Consider the following 25105-nt stretch of genomic DNA (forward strand, 5'->3'; position numbering starts at 1 on the left):
CCTAAAACTCTGTTCTCCATGTCTTGCAGAGCTGTGTTGATGCCAAATGGTGACAGAAAATGAGCTTTGTCACTGCAACGAATGCAAGCAGTGCGGTATGTGTAACCCACAAAAGGATGCCTTTGGGCTTACTCCTGAGCCCTGAAGTGGAAAAACGAGATACCCTCTCATCTTCCCAGTCCTTGCAACAGTGCTAAAGAATCACTCACGGAATCTAGTTAGCTGTGAATTTACTTTTCATTTCCCAGCAAGGTGCAGATATTTCCCCCCCACCAGCACTATCCCTCCTCCTTTAGCTTGTGTGTGGCCCAGTCAGGGTTGCTGCTGGTCCACGTTCAGTCTGGAGTTCAGGGTAGGTGAAATACGAGCCTGCAGTCCTGCACTCTCTGTTCTCCCTCCGCACACGTTAGAGGACGCAATAAGAATTCCTTACGTGCAAGGAGTGCCACCTAATGGCCTGTTGAAGGATCCCAAAGCTCCACACAAAGCTTCTGGGGTCTTAACTTTTTTTTTCCATACGCATTAGTCTATGAAATCACACACACACATATTTTCACATGTACTGAAATGCAAGTCTCTTTCATGGCCTGTCTGCCCACAAACCACACTTCAAGGGTAATTTTTGTGCAGAGTCTTTACATTCATATTTTAAAAAATAGTTTCTTAAATCCCAAGGCTTCAAGAGAGCAGTAGTAATCTAGATGCAAATAAGAACTTGGGTATTTCATTTTGGAGTGTAAGACTGATGAATGCTGGCTCTGTTAGGGAGCAGCTGCTGGAGCCCAGCAGTTGCACTGCTGCCATCATCAGGCTGCAACAAAGATGCTCACAGGGGTATGTGGGCAGGTGTAACCTCACGAGGTCACCAGGTCCAACCTTTTAGTGTTTAAGGTGACAGGATTCAACAAAAGGCACAGACATGGTATTCTAGGATGACCAGACCCAGCAGTGCTGAGGCAAACTGCTGTGGTGACAGTTTGATAACATTCTCCAGCCAGAGTAGTCTGCACCATACCACCATCACCATGGATTGCTCCACCCCCTTGGAAGAGACGTCCATCGGTCTTTTTTCTCAGAAACTTCTTGTTGATTCCTTCTTGCTATTAACCCTTCAGTAAAGTGTGTCTTGCTTTACTTGAAGAGATGCTATGTGCATGGAAAATGCAGGAGAACTGAGGGGCTCCAGAAGAACACATGAGAAAGAAAATCCTCACAAGCCATTTAGTCTATTGCATGTCCTCCTGCTGCACCAAGGGAATTTGGAAGCTTGAACAGCTACTTTGCACCTCAGGAATTATTCATTTCTTGTCCAGTTATGTCAAAGCCCTCTCTAGCCTTTAATTTTGTACTAGATTATTACCTGATGACCTTCATTACATTGGCCCAGAGGCAGGTAGCACAGCCTGTTCCAAATGAGCAATATTCCTCTGGTTGTTCGCTTGGAAAATGTTCCTAGAAAGGGGGCTCAGGTACCTGGGTCCCGATTCAACACTGTGAACAGCAGGGCCTGCCCTGCCTGAGGTGCCTGCTTCCACCCAGATGTAAATAGCCTCCTCATCAGCTTATGCACAGGCATTAGGGTTGACGTGGCTGTGAGAATACACTTCTCCCATGTGACCCAGATATGCCAGGTGAAAACAAATAGAGGTTGGACTAAAGGAGACATGAACGCACACTATTGCTGCTAAAATATGTTCTAAACCAGACTATTTATATTGCATATCTTCTTGCAAGATACTAATACATTTTAGTAGCCCTGAGAAAAAATTCTTCCCACTGCTTCATCAGAACTCAAATATTATGAAAACTTCCTAGGTAACATTTCCATAAAGTAAAAAATACTTGCTAATATTCAACCTTCAAGATTTCTTGCCTGATAACCAGTTTCAAGGCAACTGAAGAGCAGCCTCTTCTGATAAAAATGAAAGGGCCAAGTAAACTCCATTTGGCAGTTTTAACCTCTGGAACTCCTCTCTGAATTATCCAGAGCAATCCTAGTAGGTCACCACAAAATGAGAAGGCTTTTTCCTTTAGTTTGCAGAACCTTCTATTGACAAAAGGCACACATACGTCTGACTCTCCTTCACAGCTGCTTTGCCTCAGGAATAGAGCCTATTAACTTGTTTCTCAAGTTTCCATTCAGGCAACTTAGGCTGCATTTCAGTGAAGTGGGTTTGTTCAAGGCTCAACACTGACAGTGTGTGTTGTTCCAGGCAGTATCTAAACTCACTCAAGGACAAAGCTGATAGAGAGGATGGAATTTCTCATCTTTGACCCAAATTGAGCAGCGTATTTAAAAAACATACTGGTAGTCATTGTTATCCTTGTGGGCAGGACACTGTACTCAAGCACAACATTTCACAGAAACAGCATTTGTAGTAACATACTCAAAATGAAGGTGGCCATGACCCATTAAAACAGCCTGCAATCAATAGCAACTGCAAAGCCTTCCTCTCTGAATAAAAGAGATCCTAGTCTTAGAATACTTCCTTGTAAAAACACATGACAGAGGTGCTATTTTTCCATAGCTAATCCAGAATTGCTCAATTGTTTGGACAATGATCTATTTTAGGATGTGTATACGAGGGACAGACTTGCCTACAGCTTAAGCTCCCCCCTCCCTCAACAGGCTACACTATTCACTAAATTCTTCATTTGTTTTCTGTCATTCAAATTCAGAAGTAAAAGAAGACATCGGGAAAAATCCACACATTTAGCAATACCCACAATCCTCCTCCTTTACTCACATCTGTCACAATAGGAAAGTCAAATGAGGAAACTGCAGAGAGCAATTTTAATGGAAATATCTCTCAAAAATGCTTCATAATGTGAGAGATGCTTTGTGGTGCAACTCTCACCCTCATCTTAAAAACATAAGATAATACAAATATTTATTGGTAGTCCTGTCCTTGAAAATGTCAAGTATCACTGGAAGCACTGACAGATGGCTGCAGCTTTAAGAAGGAAGTATAGAAAATTAACATGGCAAAGCAAGATTTACTATCAGTATTCATAAAATTTTTCACAGAAGTGCAAAAATAGTGAAACTGTTTTGAAAACAGGATGGAGAAAGCAGCAGCTGATGCAATCTGTATTCAATAGCACCTGTTTTTACAGGGACATTTAAGAAGGAAAAATGTTAATACAGAAAGGCTCTAATAAACAAGACTGTTATATACAGGTGAACCCACTGGTAAGGACACAAAATGGCCAGGCTTAGTGGAAATTTAAACTTCAGTAACAATTTATTCAGAGTATGCAAGAACAAAGTAATTTACATTAAACTTTTGTAGTGTCAATATTTTTTAAAATATGAAGCATTTAAAGTGAGTTAAGAGAGCAGCAGTAACACTGTAAACATGTACAGCCATTTAAAATTACAGTAAGAAGATATAAAACTATTTTGTTTAAAAGCTATTAATATAAAACGATTTTTATGTTTAAGCAAACATACAATCAGTTTTAGTGATTGTAAGGAATTACTGTTTAATGCTTAACCCATTAAATACCTTAGTGCACCAAGAGAACGTTTCAGGCAGCTCACATAAGAAACACATATGCCTGCCTGGCTTCCAGGCTTCCCATAACTTCTCATGGCACAGCGGCTTTAGTACTCAACTGACTGGCCTGCTAACCATGAACCTGGCTGGCTTCCAGAAGAAGCAAAATAAAGACTGGCAGGTAATGTCACTTTAATCCTAATTTGTCCTGTAGAGCACTTGAAGGAAGTTCAACTGGGAAATCATGAAAGCTTTTATGACATGTCCAGGAACAGTCTTTACCAGTATTCCTAGCAGCATTCCACACAATTTTTACTTATTAGTGTGAGGATATGGAGGTCAGCTACATTTTAAATTTCATTTCAGAACAGGCACATGGAGTTTAACCACAGCTAAGCAAACCCTGAGCAAAAATTACCTTTCAAACAATGTTTCCAGCCCTGGTCTATCTTTTTAAGAAACTTTCTGCTGCTGTTCTACGAAAGACAAGAATCAAGATGCTCATTTATTTCAGATTCCAAAACATCAGTCTCACAGACAGGACAACTGACTCTTCTCTCCTGTCTCACAGGATTGCTAGGACTTGCAGAGGACTGTGTAAATTCAACTCTGGTTTTTGTGGTTGTAGTGACATCAGTAACCCCCTTTTTATGAAAATACTTTTCAAAGGCAGTTTTGTCTTCCTTCTTTGGCCATTGCTGCAGTGTATTAACACATTCTAAGCTTTTTTTCTCAGATGCACCCTGAGCTCTTGGGGTCTGCTCCAAACAAATTCGTTTTGGTGACCAGTTAGAAGATGGCATAGCCCTCTTGCCAACTGGTGAGCCTTGGCTTGATGTTTCTTCAGCAACTCGAGCCATCCAAGCAGGCAATCTGCACTCGTTCTCGTCACCTTCTGTATTAGCAGCAGAGAGTTTCGGAAACTCACGCTTTAAAGCTAAGTTGCTCTTCTCACTGGCACCATTGGTATGAAGCGGAAAGATGCTGCCATGGGGTAATTTTTCCAGTTTTATCTCATTTTTAGGAATTGGTATTGTCCTTACTGCTGAAGGATGAAGTGAGCCGTGTGCTTCACTGTTTGCAGTGGAATTGCTGGCATTTGTGTTTTTCTCTGAAAGCACATCATCTCCTCCTCCAAGCCGATATCCCATCCCGCTAAAAGGAGTCAGGTCTTTGCAATTACCATGCATTTGTGTCTTGCCTGCAAAAGCAGATTAAAAAATAAGCTAATAATTTTTTTAATTAAAAAATCATGGGCTTGAGTTGCTTCACACAAAAAAATCTGCTGCTTGAAAATAATGCATCAAACTAAACTTTTTGCAGACAATTCAGCTGAGGGGCAGCCTAGAAGTGCACAAACAAATAGGTCCTGTTCTTTGGCTATGTAACAGTAACACCTAAACCAAGCTGATGTAGTATTTGGTCCATATTCGTTCAAGAAAACATCCAGACAAAAATCAGTTTGGAAAAGAAAAAAAATAAATCATAAAATACCTTTGTTAGTTGACTTGAAATGTGGAGGTTTTGCTGTCTGAGTTTTCTGCTTGGACTTCTCTGAGAATTTGTCTGGCTCCTTCACTTTTGTGAATGTGCCCCCACATGTCCTTTGATGTTCATCCCACCAGAAGTCATGTGCAGAGGGTGCTCTGTTCATGGAGCGCTTCACATATCCAAAGTAAGGTGCTCTGCTTTGGCAGGGGCCATTGCATCGCCACCAGTGCTGGCGGTACAAATTAATCTCATCATAAAAATTGTGATAGATCTATGTTTAAAAAAACAAACAAAAAAACCCACAAAAAAAACCAGTCATTCAGGAAGTTACAAATTTTATATCATCTATAATATTTTTTAAATAATCTATTTCCATTCAATTCCTTACACTACTGCTGTGATTTTTATATTAGCAGTAAAAAGAGCTGGACCTGTGTGAAATTTGATCAACATTTAGCTACCACTAAAACAAAACCTTAAAAAAAAAAGATAGGATGTGTAGGAATATGTCCTGGTTATCTTGTTGGAACTGCAATAAAATCACTTTGGAAATCTATCTACAGTTTCACCTAGAATATGAACTGTTTAGAATGCATTGCAAACAATACCAGTATTGTATTCTCCTTTCAGCTATTACCTTAATTGATCTTATTAGACACATTATTTTTAAATATTGACATAAATATCATTACCCTCTATTGACATAAATGTTCACTGCTCTTCACATGGAGCATTTCTGTCCCTGCTACCATTTAAGCTCTTTCTAGTTTACCAAAAAGGCTTAAAGACAATTTCTTACAGAGAACATACCTGAAAATTACATCACTAATAGCTCGCCACAGCTTCCCCAACCTGTTCCCACCACCATCCCCAGCAAATAACTGGCACTGGCACACACTTGGATGCAAATTTGTATCGGTACCAACTGTGGAGTGTCTAATAAGAACATTACTTATTCTGCACCAGTCAACTAAAACAGCAAACCAGGAAGAAAGCTCTGTTAAATCAGGCGAAGAGGATTATTCTTACTGTGACATTGGCTCCAGTCAAGAGATTAATGCGACGCATGTGCTTGCAGAACTCCGGTCCATGAGACTCACGATCTTTGTAGTTATGAGTAACAAAGAGCAGGGCATGGATCATTTCGTGCAACAGTGTCTGAAATTATGCAACCATTAGATAGTCATTGAAAAGCACTGCATTTTCAGTTTCATGATTAAGCTGCAAGTATTTCACTCTTCTACACAGATTGTGGTTACTGATCTTATCCTTGATTATATTCACATATTCGGTCTGGGTCATAAAAATGTAATTGATCTATCAAACCAAATTACCCCTATTTCTTGAATATCACTAAAACATGCTGCATAATATCACTCCAATAAGCAGCATTCCAAAAAGAAGAAATAACCTTCAAACTTAAATCACATCTTTAAAGATATCATCCCCTATACGCCCCCAAAAAAGAGCCACTTTTGAGCAAGCTGAAAGCCTACAGCACTTCTGTTCTTAGGCAAATTTGAATGTTCAGCCAGCTCAAAGCAGCAGCTCTGGCAGAGGCCCAAGGAGCAACAAAATGTCATGTTAAGTCATATCCTATATCCTTATTTTCTGCTGTTGGCCCTTTAGAAACTACAGTCCACGTTTGCTTTGAATATTAAAGGATAATTTAGGAGTTAAAAACTTGGGGTGTTTTTTTCCTCTATATAAAGTCAATAAAATAAACGAGTGACTTTAGACTTCCACTTGCAGTTGCCCACTTAGAAGCATAAAACTAAAGATTACCATGGCACTGTAACACAAGCTACATGAACATAACAGTAAAGCCACCACTATTTCATGACCTGCAAGTTACTGCATAAAAGAATCCCACTATGAAATCTAAAATGTTTGTATGAAGTGGGGGGTGGGCACAATACACTTTATGTGCAGATTCTTAAGCCATGCCCAAATACCTCCACAAGATCCTTCCTTGGCCGTAACTTTAGAAGCGGCTCACTGAGACGAATGGAACACAGCCCACTTCTTTCATGATATGAACAGATACCAGCAGAGCTGAAAGGAAAAGGAGAAAGAAAATATGAAAATCTATTTGTTTCTGCAGCACATGAAGAAAATGGAGAATTTAAGTTAAAATGCCAACCCCTGTAAACACATGCTAGGTCACACAGAACATGGAATAAAATCACTTTGAGTAGTTACTTGAAACGCTCAGCATCATTAAGCAAAGGAAAAAAAAAAACCCACAAGTTCCTTAAAGTAGAAAAATCTGTTTTGAAGGCAGAAGAACATTTCCTTTAGGACTTGCGATGGACTGAAATACACTACACGGAGGCTGGAGATTCACGGCAGCAAACGCTGACTTAATTGCAGGTTGTTTCAATTTCCCTCCCTTCATCAACTTTTGGCTCATAGCAAACCTACATATACCTCCACTTCTGTGCACTAATCCAGCAAACACCACGGTTTTTGTCTGTGTTAGTCCTACTGAGTTAGTCCCTATCAGTGCAATATGCAACTATTTCCAAATGCCTAAAGAATACCGCAGCCAGCAGAGGCAGTGGGACTCCAGCCGCCAGCAACTGCATCTGCTGCAGAACTGCAGACTTCAGAACTGCACTTCAAAGATTCCTGGGTTTGTTTAACCTCAGATCTCTTCTGTATTCCCCTTCCTAGCCCATTCTACATTTTTCTAATATACTATTATTGGTTCATATTTGCCTATCTGCCGTGCAGTAAAACTATCATAAAGACTGAGAACCAGAGCAGCAACAGAGTACGTGAGGTTTCCACACAAACCACCTAAGACAAAGTAATTTTTTCCATTTCAACATCCCTCCGGCTTGCCCGCACCCCGGGGAAAGCCACTGATGGCTGCTAGGGACGACAGAAGCAAGACAAGCGAGACAACGACAGCGACCAACTCATGTCCCGCCGAACGAACCCTGCCGGAGATGCGGAACATCCAAGTGCCCGGGAAGAGAAGCCACGGCAGCAGCACGGCGCTATGGGGGCACAGCGAGGAGCAGCACAGAGTGACAAGTGACAGCTCCTCCCCGACACTCGCAGCCCCACGCTGCGGCTTCACGGGTGCCGGCCCTTCCCGCCGCCCGCTGCCGGGGCGGAGGCACGGCGGGCAGCTCCCGAAACACAAGGATCGGGCAGCTCCCGAAACACAAGGATCGGGCAGCTCCCGAAACACAAGGATCGGCCTGCCCGCCCTTGCGACCGCCCCACGCTCCCCGGGAGCTCGGCCGCGCTTGGCCCCACACCCCCCGGTGCCGCACCTGGTCATGCGGGGGCTCCAGGACACCGTGACAGCCTCCAGTTTGCCCCAGAAGAGCGTCTGGTTGAAGTGCACGAACAGGCCATGAACGTCAGGGCTGGGGTCCAGCAGCTCCCACGCCTCGTCCACCACAGACAGCGGGCGGAGGGATGAGCGGTACGGAGAGACATCAGGGCGCTTTGCTGCTGCCGCCGCCTTGTCCTGCTCTTCCCACTCCCTCTGCAGCCTGAGCGCTAACAAGAAATCCTCGTCCTCCATCCCGAGCGCGGCTCCCGTCGGCCGGCAGAGCTGCAATCGGAAGCCGCAGCCACCGCGGCGCACGCGCAGCACCGACCCGCGGGCTGCGGCTGCCGCGTCCTTCCGAGTGCGCGCGCCGCCAGCGTCCCCTTCGCCACTTCCCTTCTTCCCGTCCTTCCCTTCCTTTCCTTCCCTCCGCCCTCGCCCGGCCCGGCGCGGCCCCATCGCGTCACCGCGGGCAGCCCCTCCTGCCGCCGAGCCGCGGGGCGCAGGCGCGGCGCGGTGTCCTGTCTGGTGGCGGCCGGGCGGGTACCGGGCGGCGGCTGCGGCGCGGACATGGCACTGTCGCTGGGCGAGGGCGGCGGCGGGAGCCGGCTGCGGCGGCAGCTGGAGTCGGGCGGCTTCGCGGCGGGGGAGTACGTGAAGCAGCTGTCGCAGCAGTCGGACGGGGACCGGGACTTGCAGGAGCACCGGCAGCGCATCCAGGCGCTGAGCGAGGAGACGGCGCAGAGCCTGAAGCGCAACGTCTACCAAAACTACCGGCAGTTCATCGAGACGGCGCGGGAGATCAGCTACCTGGAGAGCGAGATGTACCAGCTCAGCCACATCCTCACCGAGCAGAAGGGCATCATGGAGGCCGTCACCCAGGCCCTGCTCCTCCAGGCCGACCGCGACGACCCCGCGCTGGGCGCCCGCCGCGCCGCCGCCGCCGACCCCTTCCTGCCGCTGTCGGCCAAGGATGCGGCGGCCAACGAGGAGGGGCGGCAGCGCACTCTCACCACCCTCCTGGAGAAGGTGGAGGGCTGCCGCGACCTCCTGCCCGAGAGCCCTGGCAAGTACCTGGTCTACAACGGCGACCTGGTGGAGTACGACGCCGACCACATGGCGCAGATCCAGCGGGTGCACGCCTTCCTCATGAACGACTGCCTGCTCGTGGCCACCGCCCTGCCCAACCGCCGCGGCGCCTACCGCTACGATGCCCTGTACCCCCTCGACGGGCTGGCCGTGGTCAACGTCAAGGACAACCCGCCTATGAAGGACATGTTCAAGCTGCTCATGTTCCCCGAGAGCCGCATCTTCCAGGCTGAGAACGCCAAGATCAAGAAGGAGTGGCTGGAGGTGCTGGAGGAGACCAAGCGCAACCGTGCCCTCAGCGAGAAGCGACGCCTGGAGCAGGAGGCCCTGCCCCGGCCCGCCCCAACGCCCCCCGAATCCACCAACCCCTTCGACGAGGACGAGGAGGAGGAGGATGAGCCTTCCGCTGAGGAGGAGGTCGTTGACCTGTCACTTGAGTGGATCCAGGAACTGCCCGAGGACCTCGACGTCTGCATTGCTCAGCGGGACTTCGAGGGGGCGGTGGACCTCTTGGATAAACTGAACGAGTACCTGGCGGACAAGCCTGTGAGCCAGCCCGTGAAGGAGCTGCGGGCCAAGGTGGACGAGCGCGTCCGGCAGCTCACAGATGTGCTGGTGTTCGAGCTGTCTCCAGACCGCTCGCTGCGAGGAGGGCCGCGGGCCACCCGCCGAGCCGTGTCCCAGCTCATTCGCCTGGGCCAGTCCACCAAGGCCTGCGAGCTGTTCCTGAAGAACCGGGCAGCCGCGGTGCAGACCGCCATCCGGCAGCTGCGCATCGAGGGCGCCACGCTGCTCTACATCCACAAGCTCTGCCATGTCTTCTTCACCAGCCTCCTGGAGACGGCCAGGGAGTTTGAGACGGACTTCGCCGGCAACAGCGGCTGCTACTCGGCCTTTGTTGTCTGGGCCCGCTCGTCCATGAGGATGTTTGTAGATGCCTTCAGTAAGCAAGTATTTGATAGCAAAGAGAGTTTGTCAACTGCGGCAGAGTGTGTCAAGGTAGGAGAGTCCAAACGCGGGAGTGGTGGGGCACAGCAACAAAGGCTTCAAAGCTTTAAAGTATCTTTTCTAACTCTAGTTTAGTTGTTGACTCTTGTGTGGGTCTCCAGAGAGGTTTTCTGCATTGAAAGATTAATATTCATTTGAGGTTTGTTTCGTTTTTTTCAGTTTAACAGAGGAAAGCCTTAAGTTTATAATGCGTGTCAAGGAAAACCCTGCCTTTATCAGGAATGCAAAATGTGTTGATTCTCAATTTGCCTTTAACTAGTAGAAGGTCCTAAAATTTACATGAGCTACACCTGAATTGCAAGTACTTCAAAACTTTCTCTTTGTTTTCCAAGGCTGTCCTTAGCTATATTTTCGTACTTTTTTTGCAAGACTAACTTTCTCAGGTTATGCTTTGTTTCAGTTGCTAATTGGGAGGAGGGGGAAAAAAAGCTTATGTGTGTAATTGTAGAGAGTATTTTTGACAGCCAGAGTGTATCTTTCAGTTACTAATTTCTCATTAATGAGATTCTTAAAGCACGAGAAATAAGTATGAGTAACCCTTCTCAGTTTTCTGAGATAAATTTGATGAATGTGTAAAATGTAAAGGGAGCCTGCACAGTAATACCATCCTTTGCTTTTCTTTGTTATCCCAGGTGGCTAAAGAGCACTGCAAGCAGCTGAGCGAGATTGGACTGGATCTCACCTTCATCATTCACGCCCTCCTGGTAAAGGATATCAAAGGTGCTTTGCAGAGCTACAAGGACATCATCATCGAGGCCACCAAGCACCGCAACTCTGAGGAGATGTGGAGAAAGATGAACCTGATGACTCCAGAGGCGCTGGGGAAGCTCAGGGAGGAGATGAGGAGCTGTGGGGTGGGCAATTTTGACCAATACACAGGTGATGACTGCTGGGTCAACCTCAGTTACACTGTAGTAGCTTTCACTAAGCAGACTATGGCCTTCTTGGAGGAAGCATTAAAGCTTTACTTTCCAGAGCTACATATGGTTCTCCTGGAGAGTCTTGTGGAAATCATCCTGGTGGCTGTCCAGCATGTCGATTACAGTTTACGGTGTGAACAGGACCCTGAGAAAAAAGCATTCATTAGGCAGAACGCCTCTTTCCTGTATGAAACTGTCCTTCCTGTTGTGGAAAAAAGGTTTGAGGAAGGAGTTGGAAAGCCAGCCAAGCAGCTGCAGGATCTGAGAAATGCCTCAAGATTGATGCGTGTAAATCCGGAAAGTACCACCTCTGTGGTGTGAAGTGAACCTAACTGTTCCCGGGAACAAGGTGGCAGCACTTACTGAAGATGTACATTGAACAGATGAACTAAACAGGGTTTTGTTGAGTCCCTGAAAGATGCAGAACTCTTGTCTGCTGCATTCCAGAACATGAAGACTTTGACTCAATCCCAGCAAGCATGCAATGCTTTACTTGGTGGATGGGGTGTAGGGAAATGAGGAGGTGGAGGTCACGTGTCCTTGGACAGCATATCCTGTACGAAGGGCTTGTGTAGTCTTTGTGACTTGGGAAATAACTGTAATACACAAATTTTGGCCAATTGTTTGTGCAAGTCTTGAATACATGTACAGCAGATGGCAGGAAAAGATCAAGTCTCATGGAGTCACTGTAGCAGTTCTTTTTTAAGGCAGTGTTCTGGTAGGAGGGGAAATGCAGAACCATTCCCAGGGTGTGGTATTCAGGAAGGCACATCCACCACCCAGATGTGACTCAGCACTGTAGATAAATGACATGGATTTGCACAATGTGATTTTTGTGGTAGCAATGCAGACTTTTCTTTAACATTGAGATTATTCATTTCAGAGGCAGATTGAAATAAAAATGGTTTTAGTATAGGTTCTGGTATTTGGGTGAAGGGGCTTCTTCGGTTAAATAAGCTGGCCTGTCAGCCTAAGTTATAGCTGTCTGAAAACAAACCTGCTGTCAGAACCATTTGTTCACTTCAAGAGAAGTGAGAATAAATTGCTTCCCTTCCTCTTTGTGTTCCTCTTCCATGTTTTCTCATAGATCTAATTGGGGTCGTGTCCATTTAGTGAAGTGTGCACTGTTGCTTGAGGTGTTGTCACAAATGCATTATGGGCTGTTGTCTCCTGGTTGGGGAACCATAGTGCAGAGGCATAAATGCTCTTGAGACATGCAGGGCAGGGAGAGGGACTGAAGGGACTGTTTCATTTGGAAGAAATGGAATGCTAGTTTTGCTGTACAGAACCAACACCCGGTGAAGAGACTGTGAGGCTTTTTGTAAGAGATGTGAACTTTGAAATATACACTGTCTCCTGCAAGAACTAGCATCATTTCCTGTAATACAGCAATAAGCAAGAAGAACTATCTTTTTTGCAGAAATCACAAGGATTTGGTTGGTGATTTTAATGTTGATGGGGAAAGTTTATGCAAATGCTCTTAGTGTTTGGATTGAATGGTGTTGGCTGTCTCATGCAGTGTATGTCTGTGAAAATAAAGTAAGCCAAGTCTTGTGTCAAGGATGGCTTTGGAAAGCTGTCAGCTTCAACTTTTAAGCTGCACAAACTTCTGCTTCTCTGCAAACAGTTGTGAGAAAATCATGTTACAGCTAAGGGACCTTGTGATCAGTCCCTCAGAAAGCGTCCTTCACTGGAATAATTAAATATCCTATTCCTATAGCACTTTCAAATTAAAGCTCTTGCAGTTTGTACCATGGTAATGAATGCCTTGGCAAACAAAAGGTATCACTAGTAAAACATTCTGTGTAACTGTTATACCGAAGCTTCTTAATTTCTCCCCATTTTCATAGTGCTAGTTCAATGCAGTTTCCACTTGAGTGCTGGGTTTTGTTCTCTTGCTCTTTGGGTGCCTTTTGAACTGTCAGATTTTGCAAAGCATCCTCTTGTCTCTGCTCACTTGCTTTTCAGTGTTTGGGCCTTTTGCTAGAAACTCACAAAAAAGTCATACAGAATGTTTTTAAAGGGTAACTTGCTCCCATCTTGCATTGATTGAAAACTGGTGAAATAGCTCTACGTTTATTTTAAGGGACAGGGACAGTGAGTTAGAACTTGTGTAACATTTCTGTCAAAGAGAGAGAAAGTCCTATTGGTGTTATTTCAGTAGTGAACTGTTTTTGATATCAGAATCTAGTGAAATATAGCAAAGTAATACAATCTCTGTCATCTGTTGAAAGTGGAAAACCTAATCTGAGAAATACTTTCAAGTGAATGATAAGAGAGCTCTCTGTAGAGAGAATTGGTATTTTGGAAGAGAGGGAGAATAGATGGCTTTATTTTCTGTGAACGTGGATATATTTATTTTTATTTAACAGCAGAAGAAAGCAGAATAAATACAGATGAGCCTTATCTTTGTGTGTGTTTGCAAGAGAAGGGTTAGATCTGGAGTTCTAGACTGATTATTGTGATGCTCGGGGATTTAATGCAAGTAGCTGAATGGTAGTTTCCCAATTCCCAAGCATTCACATGAGGCTGAAAAGGAGGAGAGCTCTCTTCATGCTTCTGTTGTGAGCTGGTATAGAAGTTTACCCTCAGCAGAGGATGAAATGTAGAATGTAATTTTGCCATATGCTCTGTTATGCCTCTCACTGAGCCCTTCATCAGTCTATTTATGGCACACTGAGCCTGCTGATTTTGTCTCTGCTGTGATCCATGGAGCAGTGGGCTTACACTGATGTTGGTTTTAATGCATCAGAGAATTTTTTCATTTGAGCCATCAAACATCATGTTGTGCCTGTCACAATTCAAACAGGTGTGGATTGTATGAACTGCTAAAAGTGGTATTGATATTTTGTAACTTGTGACTCTAAGTAATCACAAAAGAAAACCTAATATAAAGAAAATGGTGTGGAATTAAACTAAACACCCTTTTATGTTAACTTGGTTAACAGAGAAAAATCAGTGTATGCTGAGTCATAGTTTAATAAATTTCAGTTTTGGAATGGCACTTTCCTTTTCCTGAGCTGTACACTTGTGGCAATAGTGTTGTTCAGGTTGGGATTTGCAGTAACTACTGAATGAACTACAGTTCTGCTAATTTGAGAAGGCACTAATATTGGTTTTTTTTGAGACAACTGTATATAAAATCTGTTTTCCTTTGGTGCTGTGGCAAAATTGTGTAAAACTATTTTTTAAAATTCAGGTAAATTTATGTATTAGAATTTAATGCAATAACTTTTCTGAACTTACAGTAAGGACCATGTATTAAAACTTTTGGACCTACAGCACTAGTGGTGTATCTGTTTTGATCATCAGAAAGAGGAGGTTGGTTTGAAGTTGGAGTTCCAGTGAAGTCAGAGCGCTTCAGGTCAGTCCCCTCACCTGGGGAGGTGAGCAGCAGCCAGCTGATGAAAGCCAAGTGATGTCACTTCAGTTACATTCTTACAAAGTCACTTCAGCAAGGTGGTGCTGGAAGAAAGTATTTCTGAACATAGAGAGGCTGTACTCTCGTCTGATGGGACTTTGTATATGTGTGTGAGATGGATTATCAGCACCGAGGCAACATAATGCTAAAGGGTTGCCTTCCAGATTTTTTTGTGCCGAGTCCGTCCAAACTTACCTTGTGTGCTGAATGTGTAGTACAGCCTGTCCTCTCACTAGGTGGAGCTTTGTGCACTGAAACCTCAGCAGGCTGCGAGCAGGCACAGGCATGTAAGCTGTGCTGCCCTGCAGTGTGGCTTGGCAGGTTTGGGGTAGCATGCTGAGGGAAGAAGATGCTGCAGAAAATTATGTTATGGTCAGGTCTTTTTCATTCCTTGGTAGTGGTTGTGTTCTGTATTTTTTAATTCTTGTACTGTTCGTTTTTTAGTTCTTCCTGTTTTCCTGAGTTGTTTCTGTACCGTTGGCAGGTGTCCTCTAGAGTATCTCACCTTTCTGCTTTTCTTTAAGGTGAGTCACACCAACATGTGACTTGTGTTCTGCCTGAAAAACACTGCTACACTTCAAGCCCCTGCAGAGATGTGAAAAGTTGCTTGTCCCAGCTACAGTTTTATGTCTCCTGTAAAATGTTCAGATTAGTGACTTCTCAGAGTCAAGTTTGTGTGACCTCTGGTCATTTTACTTCAATGTTGCACTGAAATTTCTGTGTAACTCCATGCTCACAGAGCAGATTTGCACTCCAGCACAGTAACAGAGAAGGTCCCCACCCCCTGTTGTTACAACTTACACACTCTTTGAGTAAGTTGTTACACAAAGGAGTAAGGGAGTTACACTCCCTTTGTGTAAGGGATTTACACTCCCTTTGCTGCCCAGCTATTTCAATTGAATTGGGTTACCTTTTACTTAAAATTATTAGTAGTTTTACAGACTCTTCAGTGTATTTTTTCTGATGAAAATCAAACCTGGCATGGGGCTTATCTGTCAAGCAGCTCTGTGACCACAGACATCTTTTTGCTCACAGGTTCAGGAGTTCTGATATGCCTTCAATCCCAACAAAGTCTGAGGGATAGTGGAGAAACACCTCAAACTGTGTCGAAAATGGATTTATGTCTCATTTACCACTTCAAGGGATGCTGACTGGAGTAATAGATCAGAATTTGATTGAGCCACCTTGGACACAGGGTTGTTACCTCTTGTGTATTTAGGAAACTTTGCTTATACAGCTTCAGCAGCCTCAACATGCCCTGTAATACAGTTCTCAATTTCAGGGTTACAAACTGAACTAGATTATCTGTTACAGATGTGCTCAGTTTGACACAGCAGAGATAAAGTACTGGCAAGGGACCTGGCCTGTGCTGACCACTGAGCAGCAGTACCCTTTCTGGGGCTTTATGTGGCTGATCAGGGCAGTTTTAAGGCAATTTTAGATCACCCATCTGAGACCCTGTAGTATTTATTCTCTCTCCTTCCCCATGCAGTAGCCACATTCCTTTCAATGGGAAGAGCCTCTCACTTCCCACCCAAGCGGGAGATACTGTGGGAGGATGGAGAGGAGTTGCTCCCCAAATTTCTTGAAGCGAGCTGCGGTGGTGCAGGGCCACCAGCGGGGTTCCCGTGGGAGCCGTGCATTGGGGAGCATCTCCTGGCACAGGGAATGCAGCTCCCCCTGCAAGCAGACACGACTGCATTCCATCTGTTCTCACCATCCACTGCAAGAGCAAAGCTGGTACAAAAGCTGAGAGATTGATCTCTTGTGTCAAGGCAGGAGCTACCCTGAGGCATCGTCTTAGATTGCCCAAAATACCATGTGGCTCTCCAGCTGTTAGGAATCTTGTTCAGATGTGTTAATAATATCTTGGCCATGTGATTAGTGAATGCAATGCACCAGGAAGGTGGACCACAAAGAAGTGCGGGTAGTGTTAACTTCACAGCTGCTTGGCAGAACCTTGGAGATGATGGTTTCCAGTTATTAAAAAAAAATAATTAAAAAAAAAAATAAAAGCATACAGCTCTTCATCTAATTGCACTAAGACACACAGTTCTTCCTCTGAAGCTTTCCTCCCAGAAACAGATCCAAACAACATCAAGAGTCTCATGAAGGTAAGAGAGACTTAGTCTAATCCATTGTAATACAAGGCATGTGAATCTAAACACTGCAAACTTCGGCAAAATTAAGATCTGAACTTCAGGCATTCTCCAAACTGACTGGGATGAGGGAAGTCTTTGCCTCAGACTCTTCCAGACTTTTGGACTTTTGAGTTCTTTGGGCGTTGAGTCATTCCTACTGTTGCTAAAAATCACAATTCACAGACAACAATCTGTGCCAGTCTGACTAATGTATTTTGTTTTATTTTAACTCTAGCTTTACAGCACTGCTGCAGTCTGGGGATTCCTGTTATGTTAATTTTTCAAATCCGGTATTCACTATAGGAAGAAGCCCAGCTCCTAGCCCCAGCTCCTGCATGATGAGATTGTCAGGAGAGTACTAGAAGCTCTGCAGAGAATCCTTCCTTCCTCAGGATTCAGTGAATTTTTCTCTCAAAATGCAGATCTCTGATAAGCAGCTTCTGCTCTGCTTTATTTCCCCCTCACTAACAATTGGCAGGATTGTTTTCCCATTCCACAATATAACCTCTCCAGCAAAGGTGCGAGACTCTCTTTGTGGAGGAAGGATGTCAAACTGAATGTTGAGTTACATCTGTCCTAGCGCAATTCAGGCTATATAACTGCCTGCCTGCTCTTGCCATTGACAAAGTTGATGGGGAGGATGGCGATTGGGAGGTTTGCAAGGAAAGATCTGTAATCTTTGTCCCTCTGACTTTCACCCAGCAAGGTGCTTAAATACACACTGAAGATGCCCCCCTCTATTTGGGAAGCCCACTCCCATAGTCAGAGGCAATTAGATCCTAAAGTGCTTTTCACGAGTGCAGGATCAGTAAATTTCTTTTGAAATTTGCAAAAGCAATTGGCAAAGAAGGGATGGGAGAGCAGTACCAGAGCATCAGCACCACATAAGCAAACAAAATGTGTGTTTCTGGGACATCTCAGCTCTAATGTGACAAATGGTGGTCCCAAACAAAGCCTGCCCTTTCTTAGGTGGGAGCAGTAGGCTCCATAAATCATCGGCGCTGTGACTTTCCAGGAGGCAGCAGTGTTGGACACGCTAAAATAAAGTCACTTCATCTGACCGGCTGTAATAGGTGACACCACATCAGGGTGGAGGAAATGCCCTCGGGAAAACGATGACACTTAAGGAAGTGTCCACATGGAGGCTGGATCACCTGCTGTTCTGAGTTGTGGCTCCACCTGAGCCTGACATCAGTGCTGGCTGGCATTGTCCCAGCCTCCTGACACACACCACCCTCCCTCATTTTGCCCAACTCCAGAAACTCCCGTGGTGAGCATTTTCCTCCTGCTGTCCGCTGGCCTGAAATAGGTCTCTTCCCTGCCGGCAGGATTAACCCCATCCTGTTTGCTTGGTGACAAAGAGATATGTGCAGGGAACAGAAGGCCCTCCCCACAGCTTCACAACAGATAACCCACCTCCTGGTGTGCCTCTAATCAGTCACTAGTTTTTGTCATCCACTGAAGTTTATTACCATGTAAATAGCCTTTCAGCCTGAGACGTCCTGTGGGGTTTCTGCCTCTGCTGCCTCATGCCCTGTGAAATTAATTCCTGTAAGAGCATGTCCTCACAGGAAAATGGTAAGAGCTCATCTAAGCTGGTTTAGAAACGGCTTTAAATCCCCCACAAGTCCTTCTATGGCCCTTTAGTTTAGACTGGGGTACTTTCTACTTGGCTCAGGGTAAAATATGCTTAGACAGGAAAGTGTGTATTTCCAACCAAAATTACTGCACTGAATCCTGCTGTCTGGGGCAATGTTTTTAAGTATTGTGAGCAAATTCCATATTTAACTCAGCATGTGTTTTTAGGCCTTGAAGATTTAAGGGCCAGACTCCAAATGCCTTTAATCAGGAAGCAATTAATTGCACAGATTTCCTCCTTGCAGCCAGTGCAGCACTCAACCAGGTAATACTCCCTGTGAGGCAGTGGCTCATGCCTGCACACCACTTTTATTACTGTGCATCTCTGCTAATTAGTGTGGTAGGCCAGGTTGCTACAGGGGGTTCAGATAAAAGGTACGATCAGTTAGACAATCTAAAGATAGCTTTAAGAAGAAAAATCAAATGGTTTGCATTCTTGATGAGCTTTTAAAAAAAAAAATCATGATTATTATAATTTTTCCTGAATAAAACTTGCAAGAAGGATTGATACTTCTGATGGAAGTCAAGGACCTGGTTTCAACTTCAAGGGCTGTTCCAAGTAATTTGTAGTCAAGCAGACTCAACTGGAGCTTCTTCCAGGGCACCGTGATGCTCATCCAAGACCAACCCCAAGCAGAAAACACCTGGTTTGCATCTCTTGCGCTCACCTTCATGCAAAGGATCACAGTCCTGGTTCTCCATCAAAAATTATGCTCAGCTTCACTTGGAGAGAAGAGTATGGGGAGCTGGGGGACATGTTAGCCCTCATTGACAGTCCCTGGGGCAGGACACGCACAATGTCTCACAAAACAGGAGGGTAAGGCTTAGCTGCCCCTCTGCCCCACATTCAGGCCAGGGCCATTGCTCCACCTGCTCATGCTGACACCAGCCTTGTTCACTCTCTCAAACACAAGCCTCACATCCTTCCTGTCCTACATGCTGGCTATAAAGAACAAATTCCCTCATTATAGTATTATTATAATCTACTAGCAGAAACCTTCCTCTCTGCACACAGAACTCTTCATGTTTGACTACTATAATTGCATTTTCAAAGTTATAAATAACACGTTAGCCTGGTTTATGTGTTCATGCAAGTCAGGCTATAAACTGGCAGATGAATGAAATTAACTGCCTCCAGAATTCACATTCCTGTTACTTATTCAATTATTTGATCAACGTAATTGCTCAGAGCAAGAGCTAATTGGAAAATGACATGCATTTACCCTCTCTATAGAGGAAAAGAGGCTTATCAGGTATTTTACTGCAGGCACTTTCATTACTTCCAATATTCTGGAAGAAACAAGGGTTTTAAATGAGCCAGGCCCAAACACAAAAGGCTTTTTTTTTAGCCAGATACTTCCTCATCCTTAAAATAGATCCAGTATTTTGCAGTGCAAGGGTTTGAACACGCCTATACTGCAGCACACACAGGTATCTTGGCACGCATGTATGTGAGCTGCAAGCCAAGCTTGCCTCCAGGGGTCTACAGCACAAAACATGTTTCTGCTCTGTGTATCTGTATTCATGCTGGTGCTGCAGCTATATGTGTTTGGTTCTTTCTGTGACAGACTCCCATCCCTGGGTGCTGATGCGGAGAATATTGGTTGGCTGAGGCTTGGCTGTCAGGAGTAGGAAAAGCAGAAAGTGATTTTTTTCTGTGCTGCTGGTGTAGAAAAACTGTAAATCCCCACCTTGCCAGCTCAAATCCTACATCAAGATTACAGCTTGAAACACCAGTACCTTTCAAAAGATTTTTCTGTCCCTCACCTCACCCAGATATCCTGGTTAACATTCTGATTTTATTATTAAATTTTCTTATTTAATTAAAATCTAAAAAAGTGGTGCTAGAACAGAGGGGGGAGGGATAGAAAGAATCAGGAGGTAAGAGACTCAAATCCTAAACTGGTCCCTCTTTCTTTTAGCTCTAGCATTGTCTGGAGTTGGAATATTTCATTTGTTTAAATAAGAGACAGGCGAGCAATTTTCCAAGCTGTATGGAAGGGGAGGAAGCTCATCTATCAATGCCAACAGTTTGCAGCCTATTGTCTGCAGGCCCTGAGGGTTATCTGTTGGGGAAAGGGAGCTAAGAAAATCAACCCTGCTGCCAGTTGCCTTAAATTTGTGACAGATGGTCTGCACCTCTGTTGGAAAATATTGGGGTCTGCAAATTAAAAATTGGGTAAAAACCAGTGTATTTTCCTCCTGCTACCCATGAGCAGTTCAAGCATCAAGGTTTTGCATGCTTGTGGAGAAAGCTCCAGAAGTGGTCCATGGAGCACGTGAGTGAGAAACACTGCGCCAGGTCTCATTCCCTGAAGTGTAGCAGTGCTGCTAACACTGCACAAGTGGTATGGGACAGCTCTGGGAAACTCGCTATACCGCGTGCCATGTCCGAGGGGCTGGCACTGCCTACATTTGATGAGTAGTGAACCAGATGGGCAATTATTTAGTTCATCCAAGAGGAGATGATTAAACTAGTGCAGCACAGCCTATTTGTACTTGCAGCAGTGCACCTGACATGCTGCACATTGGAGGTTTTTTAGAGTAGGAAGCAAAAGTATCCAATAAGGAAATAAAAATACCGCCACCATGTAGTGTGTCACAGTTGTCCCTGGCAGGAGAGTTAGATTCACTAAGTACCTATAAGCAGAATTTTGTTGTGGTGCTTAGTAGGATTGCTGTGCAGATTAGACAAGAGGGATGCCGAGAGCATCAGGTGCCATTCCTGCTCACAGCTCTGCGACACACATGGCCACAGCAAGCTGCAAACAAGGACGATGCCAAGGTTTGGTGTCTGGTTAGTGACTCCAGCCAGTGGAAAACCGGCCTCAGAGTGCAAACCTGTTATCTCTAAGCTATGGCTAAAGGAACAAATCAGTAACTTGATGGCGCCACAGGCCATCGCACATGGGGCATGCAGGCTCCTGTTGCCAGTTCGAGGCACAAAGGGATAAATCCCCCACCAAGCTATTGTTGTTATCTCTGTGAACTCACGGCTAAAGCCGGGCACGGGCGCGCAGGAGGGGCGGCTCCAGGGCGCCAGAGCAGCAGGGCCAGCAGAGGGAGCCCGCCGCTGCCGCATCCCGGCATCGCCCCCAGCCCAGCCCAGCCCAGCCCACGTCCCCCGCCCCGCGCCTTTCCCAGCCGCGCATGCAGGCTCGCAGCCCCGCAGAGCCCCTGCACGCCGCTCCGCAGTCCTTCAGCCCCTCCACTCAGCAGCCCTGCGGCCTTGGATCCCGCAGCCCTCCCGCCCAACACTTCCCTGTGCCCAGCGCCCAGAAGCCTCATGCCTCCCCAGCTCGGTGTCCTGCCAGTCCCACAACGAAGCACACCAGCAGACCCGCATTCACTTCTGTAGCCCTGCAGACCCGCAGCCTAGCACCAAGCCCCAGATTGCCAAATGCCCGAATTTCAGCATCTCCACATCCCAGCAGCCCTGCAGTGCCTACGCCCGTGGCCACAGCCCATCATCCAGCACAACACCCAAGCTGTAAAGCAGCCCCAGAGCCGCAGCTCCCTGTGCCGGCAGCCCCGGAGCCCGCAGCTCGGCCCCAGCAGCTCAGCATCGCAGCCCAAGGCACACAGCAAGGCACCCGGCACAGAGCTGCTGCTCCTGTGCATGGGCTTTATTGTGGCTTCTGCCCTCAGGCTCAGTGACAACTGTGACTGAAGGTGGCTGTAGTTACGTACTGGGGTTTTTGCCAGAGGCCTTGCTATGAACTATATTGACAGAGGTGCTATGTCTTTCCTGGGAGCTGGATAAATACTTCTAATACCATCTTGCCACAGCCTGAGCCTGAGGAGGCAGCTTTACATGTATGTGGATGCAGCCAGCAGGGATGGAGCAGGCAGGCAACATGGGAAAGGCAGACAGCAGCTGCCTCTGCAACTTCTTGGCTCCAAGACTACAGCTGCTACTTCACTGTGAGCTTTGCTCCACCAGGAACAGCCCCTCCCTATGCACAGGAACAGATTTTTCAGCAGGATTTTAGCACTGGAAATGAACACTGGAAAACCTGTTGCTTTTGTTACACGGGGACATTCATCCTGCCAACTGTGAATCAACATGATTGCAATTCTGTAATGGAACAATTCAATAAATGTATGCAGAAAAATTATTATCCCCCAGTTTTTGTCTAGCCCTGTCCACTTTGTGGTCCTGCTGAACCTCATGCTAGCAGCTCCATACAGGAGGGTGGTAGCATGATCAGTCTGGTGGAGCACTCCTCACCTGGCTGACTTACAGCAAAGCCTTGCTATTACATCCAAAGCCATAGCACAGGTGTGCTGCTCCTCTGTGAACATATTCCAGAGGGACATGTGGGCTGCCTTAGCTGGGATTTCATCCTATTTTTTATTCAGGCACAAAATATCTGGTTACCATTTTCAGCCAAGAGAAGGTGCTTGAAATGGAAAAAGTCAAGTCGCAAAATGGGATAGAAAACAAAGCTGTGGAAACATTTGCAGGCAAACAATAAAAATGCAGTTTGAGTCAAGGGTAATATTAAATTTCAGTGCTTTCAAGATTTTTTTTATTATTATTATTTAAAAGTAAAAATATTTAAATTGTAGAAGACATTTGAATAAAGAAAACATTATTCTAAATGTCAACAATTGAAAAAGGGATGCTGTGATAGTCATAATTTTTTCCTTATTACTTTTGTTTGAGAGATGTATTGGGCATGTTTTCTTTTGTAGGTCTCATAAGAAAAACAATAGTTTTAGGGAAACAGAATTTTTCAATTAGACAACACTTTGCTGAAAACTCCTATCTGGAAGAAAGCTGGAAATAGTTAGTGTGAAAAGTCTAGCAGGAATCTTTTAGTTCTAGATGTGTTATTCTGCTTCCCCTGGTATGACAGAGGTACTTAAAATTAAAGTTAAGAGATGCAGCACCGGTGTAACTAACTACATATTTCCTGACATTTATGCCTGTCAGCACAGGAGTGGTTAGACTGCTATTTATAAAGCTGAGCTTAATTCATTCTCATACCACAGGGGGCAATCAAGACCCCAGTGATTCCCAGGGAGAACTCAGGGCCAGTGTACAAGAGGCTTTTTCCTAATTTATTTCTGTCTGTGTCATGTTTGGAAGAAAGATACACACAGCAAACAGAGTCCAATCCCAGCCATTCTCTGCTGAGTCAGAGTTAGCTTCTTAGCTCTTATGGATCTCAAGTCAGGAAGGCAGGATGGTCTTGTGGCTTAGGATATGGACTGTGAGTCAGAATAATTTATTAATGAAAAAAATTGTTCATTTATTAGCAGATCATTCTCTAACCAGCAAAATTGCCTTTAGAAAATTTCAACTGTAGGCATTTTAAAGACAAAAGGGCTAAAAAAAAAAAGAAGTCCAATTGACAATTGATCATTTCTGCATCAACATTACATTTATCCTTAACCAGCTGTTCTGGAAGGAAAAGGACAAGCAGCAGTCCTTTTCTGGAAGGGTTAAACACCAGAAATATCCTGATTTGCATTTTAGGCTTGCCAAACTCCCGTTGATTAAACTGGGAATGTTGATTAAGGACCTCAAGCTGTGACCCTCAACAATTCAGTCAGGTTACTCCTGCTGCTTAGCAAGGCTTGAGTTAAATTGGAAAGAAGGATAGTGTCAGTGAGTTTATCAGCTCTGAGCAGTGTGTTTCTATGCAGATAACCTGCAGTACCTCCCTGCTCAGCCCAAATCTTACAGGGGATTCAATAGTTTGTCTGTCTGCTGGTAGGAGATATTAAAGTCCTTCAGGAAAAAAACCCCAAAAAACACCTAAAAACCAATCCTTCTTTGGACTGATCCTCTGGAAATCAGCCATTCAGTCAGCAGAGTTAATGATCACTTGGTGGGTTAATAGCCAAACCTGAAGTCAAAGATGATTAAAGCTTAAAAAAAAAAAATTAACCACTCAGTGACTGTAGTCAAAGACAGTATTCAGTTATTTTGTGATGGTTCTTTCTCTGTCTAGGCTCCCACAGAGGCTGACAAGGGATATTTTAACTTGTCAAGGCAATAGCACCACAGCGACAAAACCCTAAGGAGCCCATCAGTTTGCTGCACAGGACCTGTTTTGCATTCCAGGTCTTTGATCTTTAAGTGTATTTAGCATAGCCATTTTTTAATGAGTGTGGTGAGGAGGTGAAATAGGTCCCTTGCTTAAGTAGGACAATTTATTATTGTCACTTAGCTTGTGAAGGACAAGCCATGCAGAAGAGCTCCAGTCAGGGGAGAGAGGCCTTGAACGCAAGAACATTTACGCTTCAGTTAACAGGGAAGCAAGCTGCATAGGGGTTTGCAGAATCCAGTTCCCACTACTTTGGGAAAAAAAAATATGTTTTTATTTATTCATCTTCAATTCATGCTTCCTCAGTTTACTGACAAAAGAAATTTTAATAATTTACTCACAAAGATAGGGTTTTCCCCTTCTGCTTCATGATATGGCAATAAGGTTGTTGGGTTAATGTTGACTGAATAATCCATGGTGCCACTAGCTGCTGTGCAAAGTCATGGTGCCACTAGCTGCTGTGCAAAGTCAAAGGAATTACACCAATTTTGAGGGTACCTGCTGAGCCTGTCAATCCAGCAGGGAATGAAAGAGGAACCACTGCAAACC

General features: G+C 45.0%; 2 protein-coding genes across 2 annotated transcripts; one reads left to right on the plus strand and one right to left on the minus strand.

Moving 5' to 3' along the window:
• Positions 1 to 57: 57 nt before the first annotated feature.
• SPRTN (SprT-like N-terminal domain) lies at positions 58 to 8739 on the minus strand. The gene is made up of 5 exons (XM_041402121.1): positions 8279 to 8739; positions 6947 to 7046; positions 6021 to 6149; positions 4995 to 5262; positions 58 to 4701 (listed from the first exon to the last, which is right to left on the minus strand). Exons 1-5 carry the CDS (start codon positions 8737 to 8739, stop codon positions 3977 to 3979), a joined length of 1683 nt encoding a protein of 560 aa, XP_041258055.1. The 3' UTR covers positions 58 to 3976.
• On the plus strand, positions 8730 to 14316 carry EXOC8 (exocyst complex component 8). The gene is made up of 2 exons (XM_041402120.1): positions 8730 to 10368; positions 11010 to 14316. The coding sequence occupies exons 1-2, from the start codon at positions 8851 to 8853 to the stop codon at positions 11616 to 11618; spliced, it is 2127 nt and encodes a 708-aa protein (XP_041258054.1). The 5' UTR covers positions 8730 to 8850; the 3' UTR covers positions 11619 to 14316.
• Positions 14317 to 25105: the final 10789 nt, after the last annotated feature.

Source organism: Onychostruthus taczanowskii, unplaced genomic scaffold, assembly GCF_017590055.1.
Source record: "Onychostruthus taczanowskii isolate IOZ18803 unplaced genomic scaffold, ASM1759005v1 scaffold193, whole genome shotgun sequence".
Classification (NCBI taxonomy): domain Eukaryota; kingdom Metazoa; phylum Chordata; class Aves; order Passeriformes; family Passeridae; genus Onychostruthus; species Onychostruthus taczanowskii.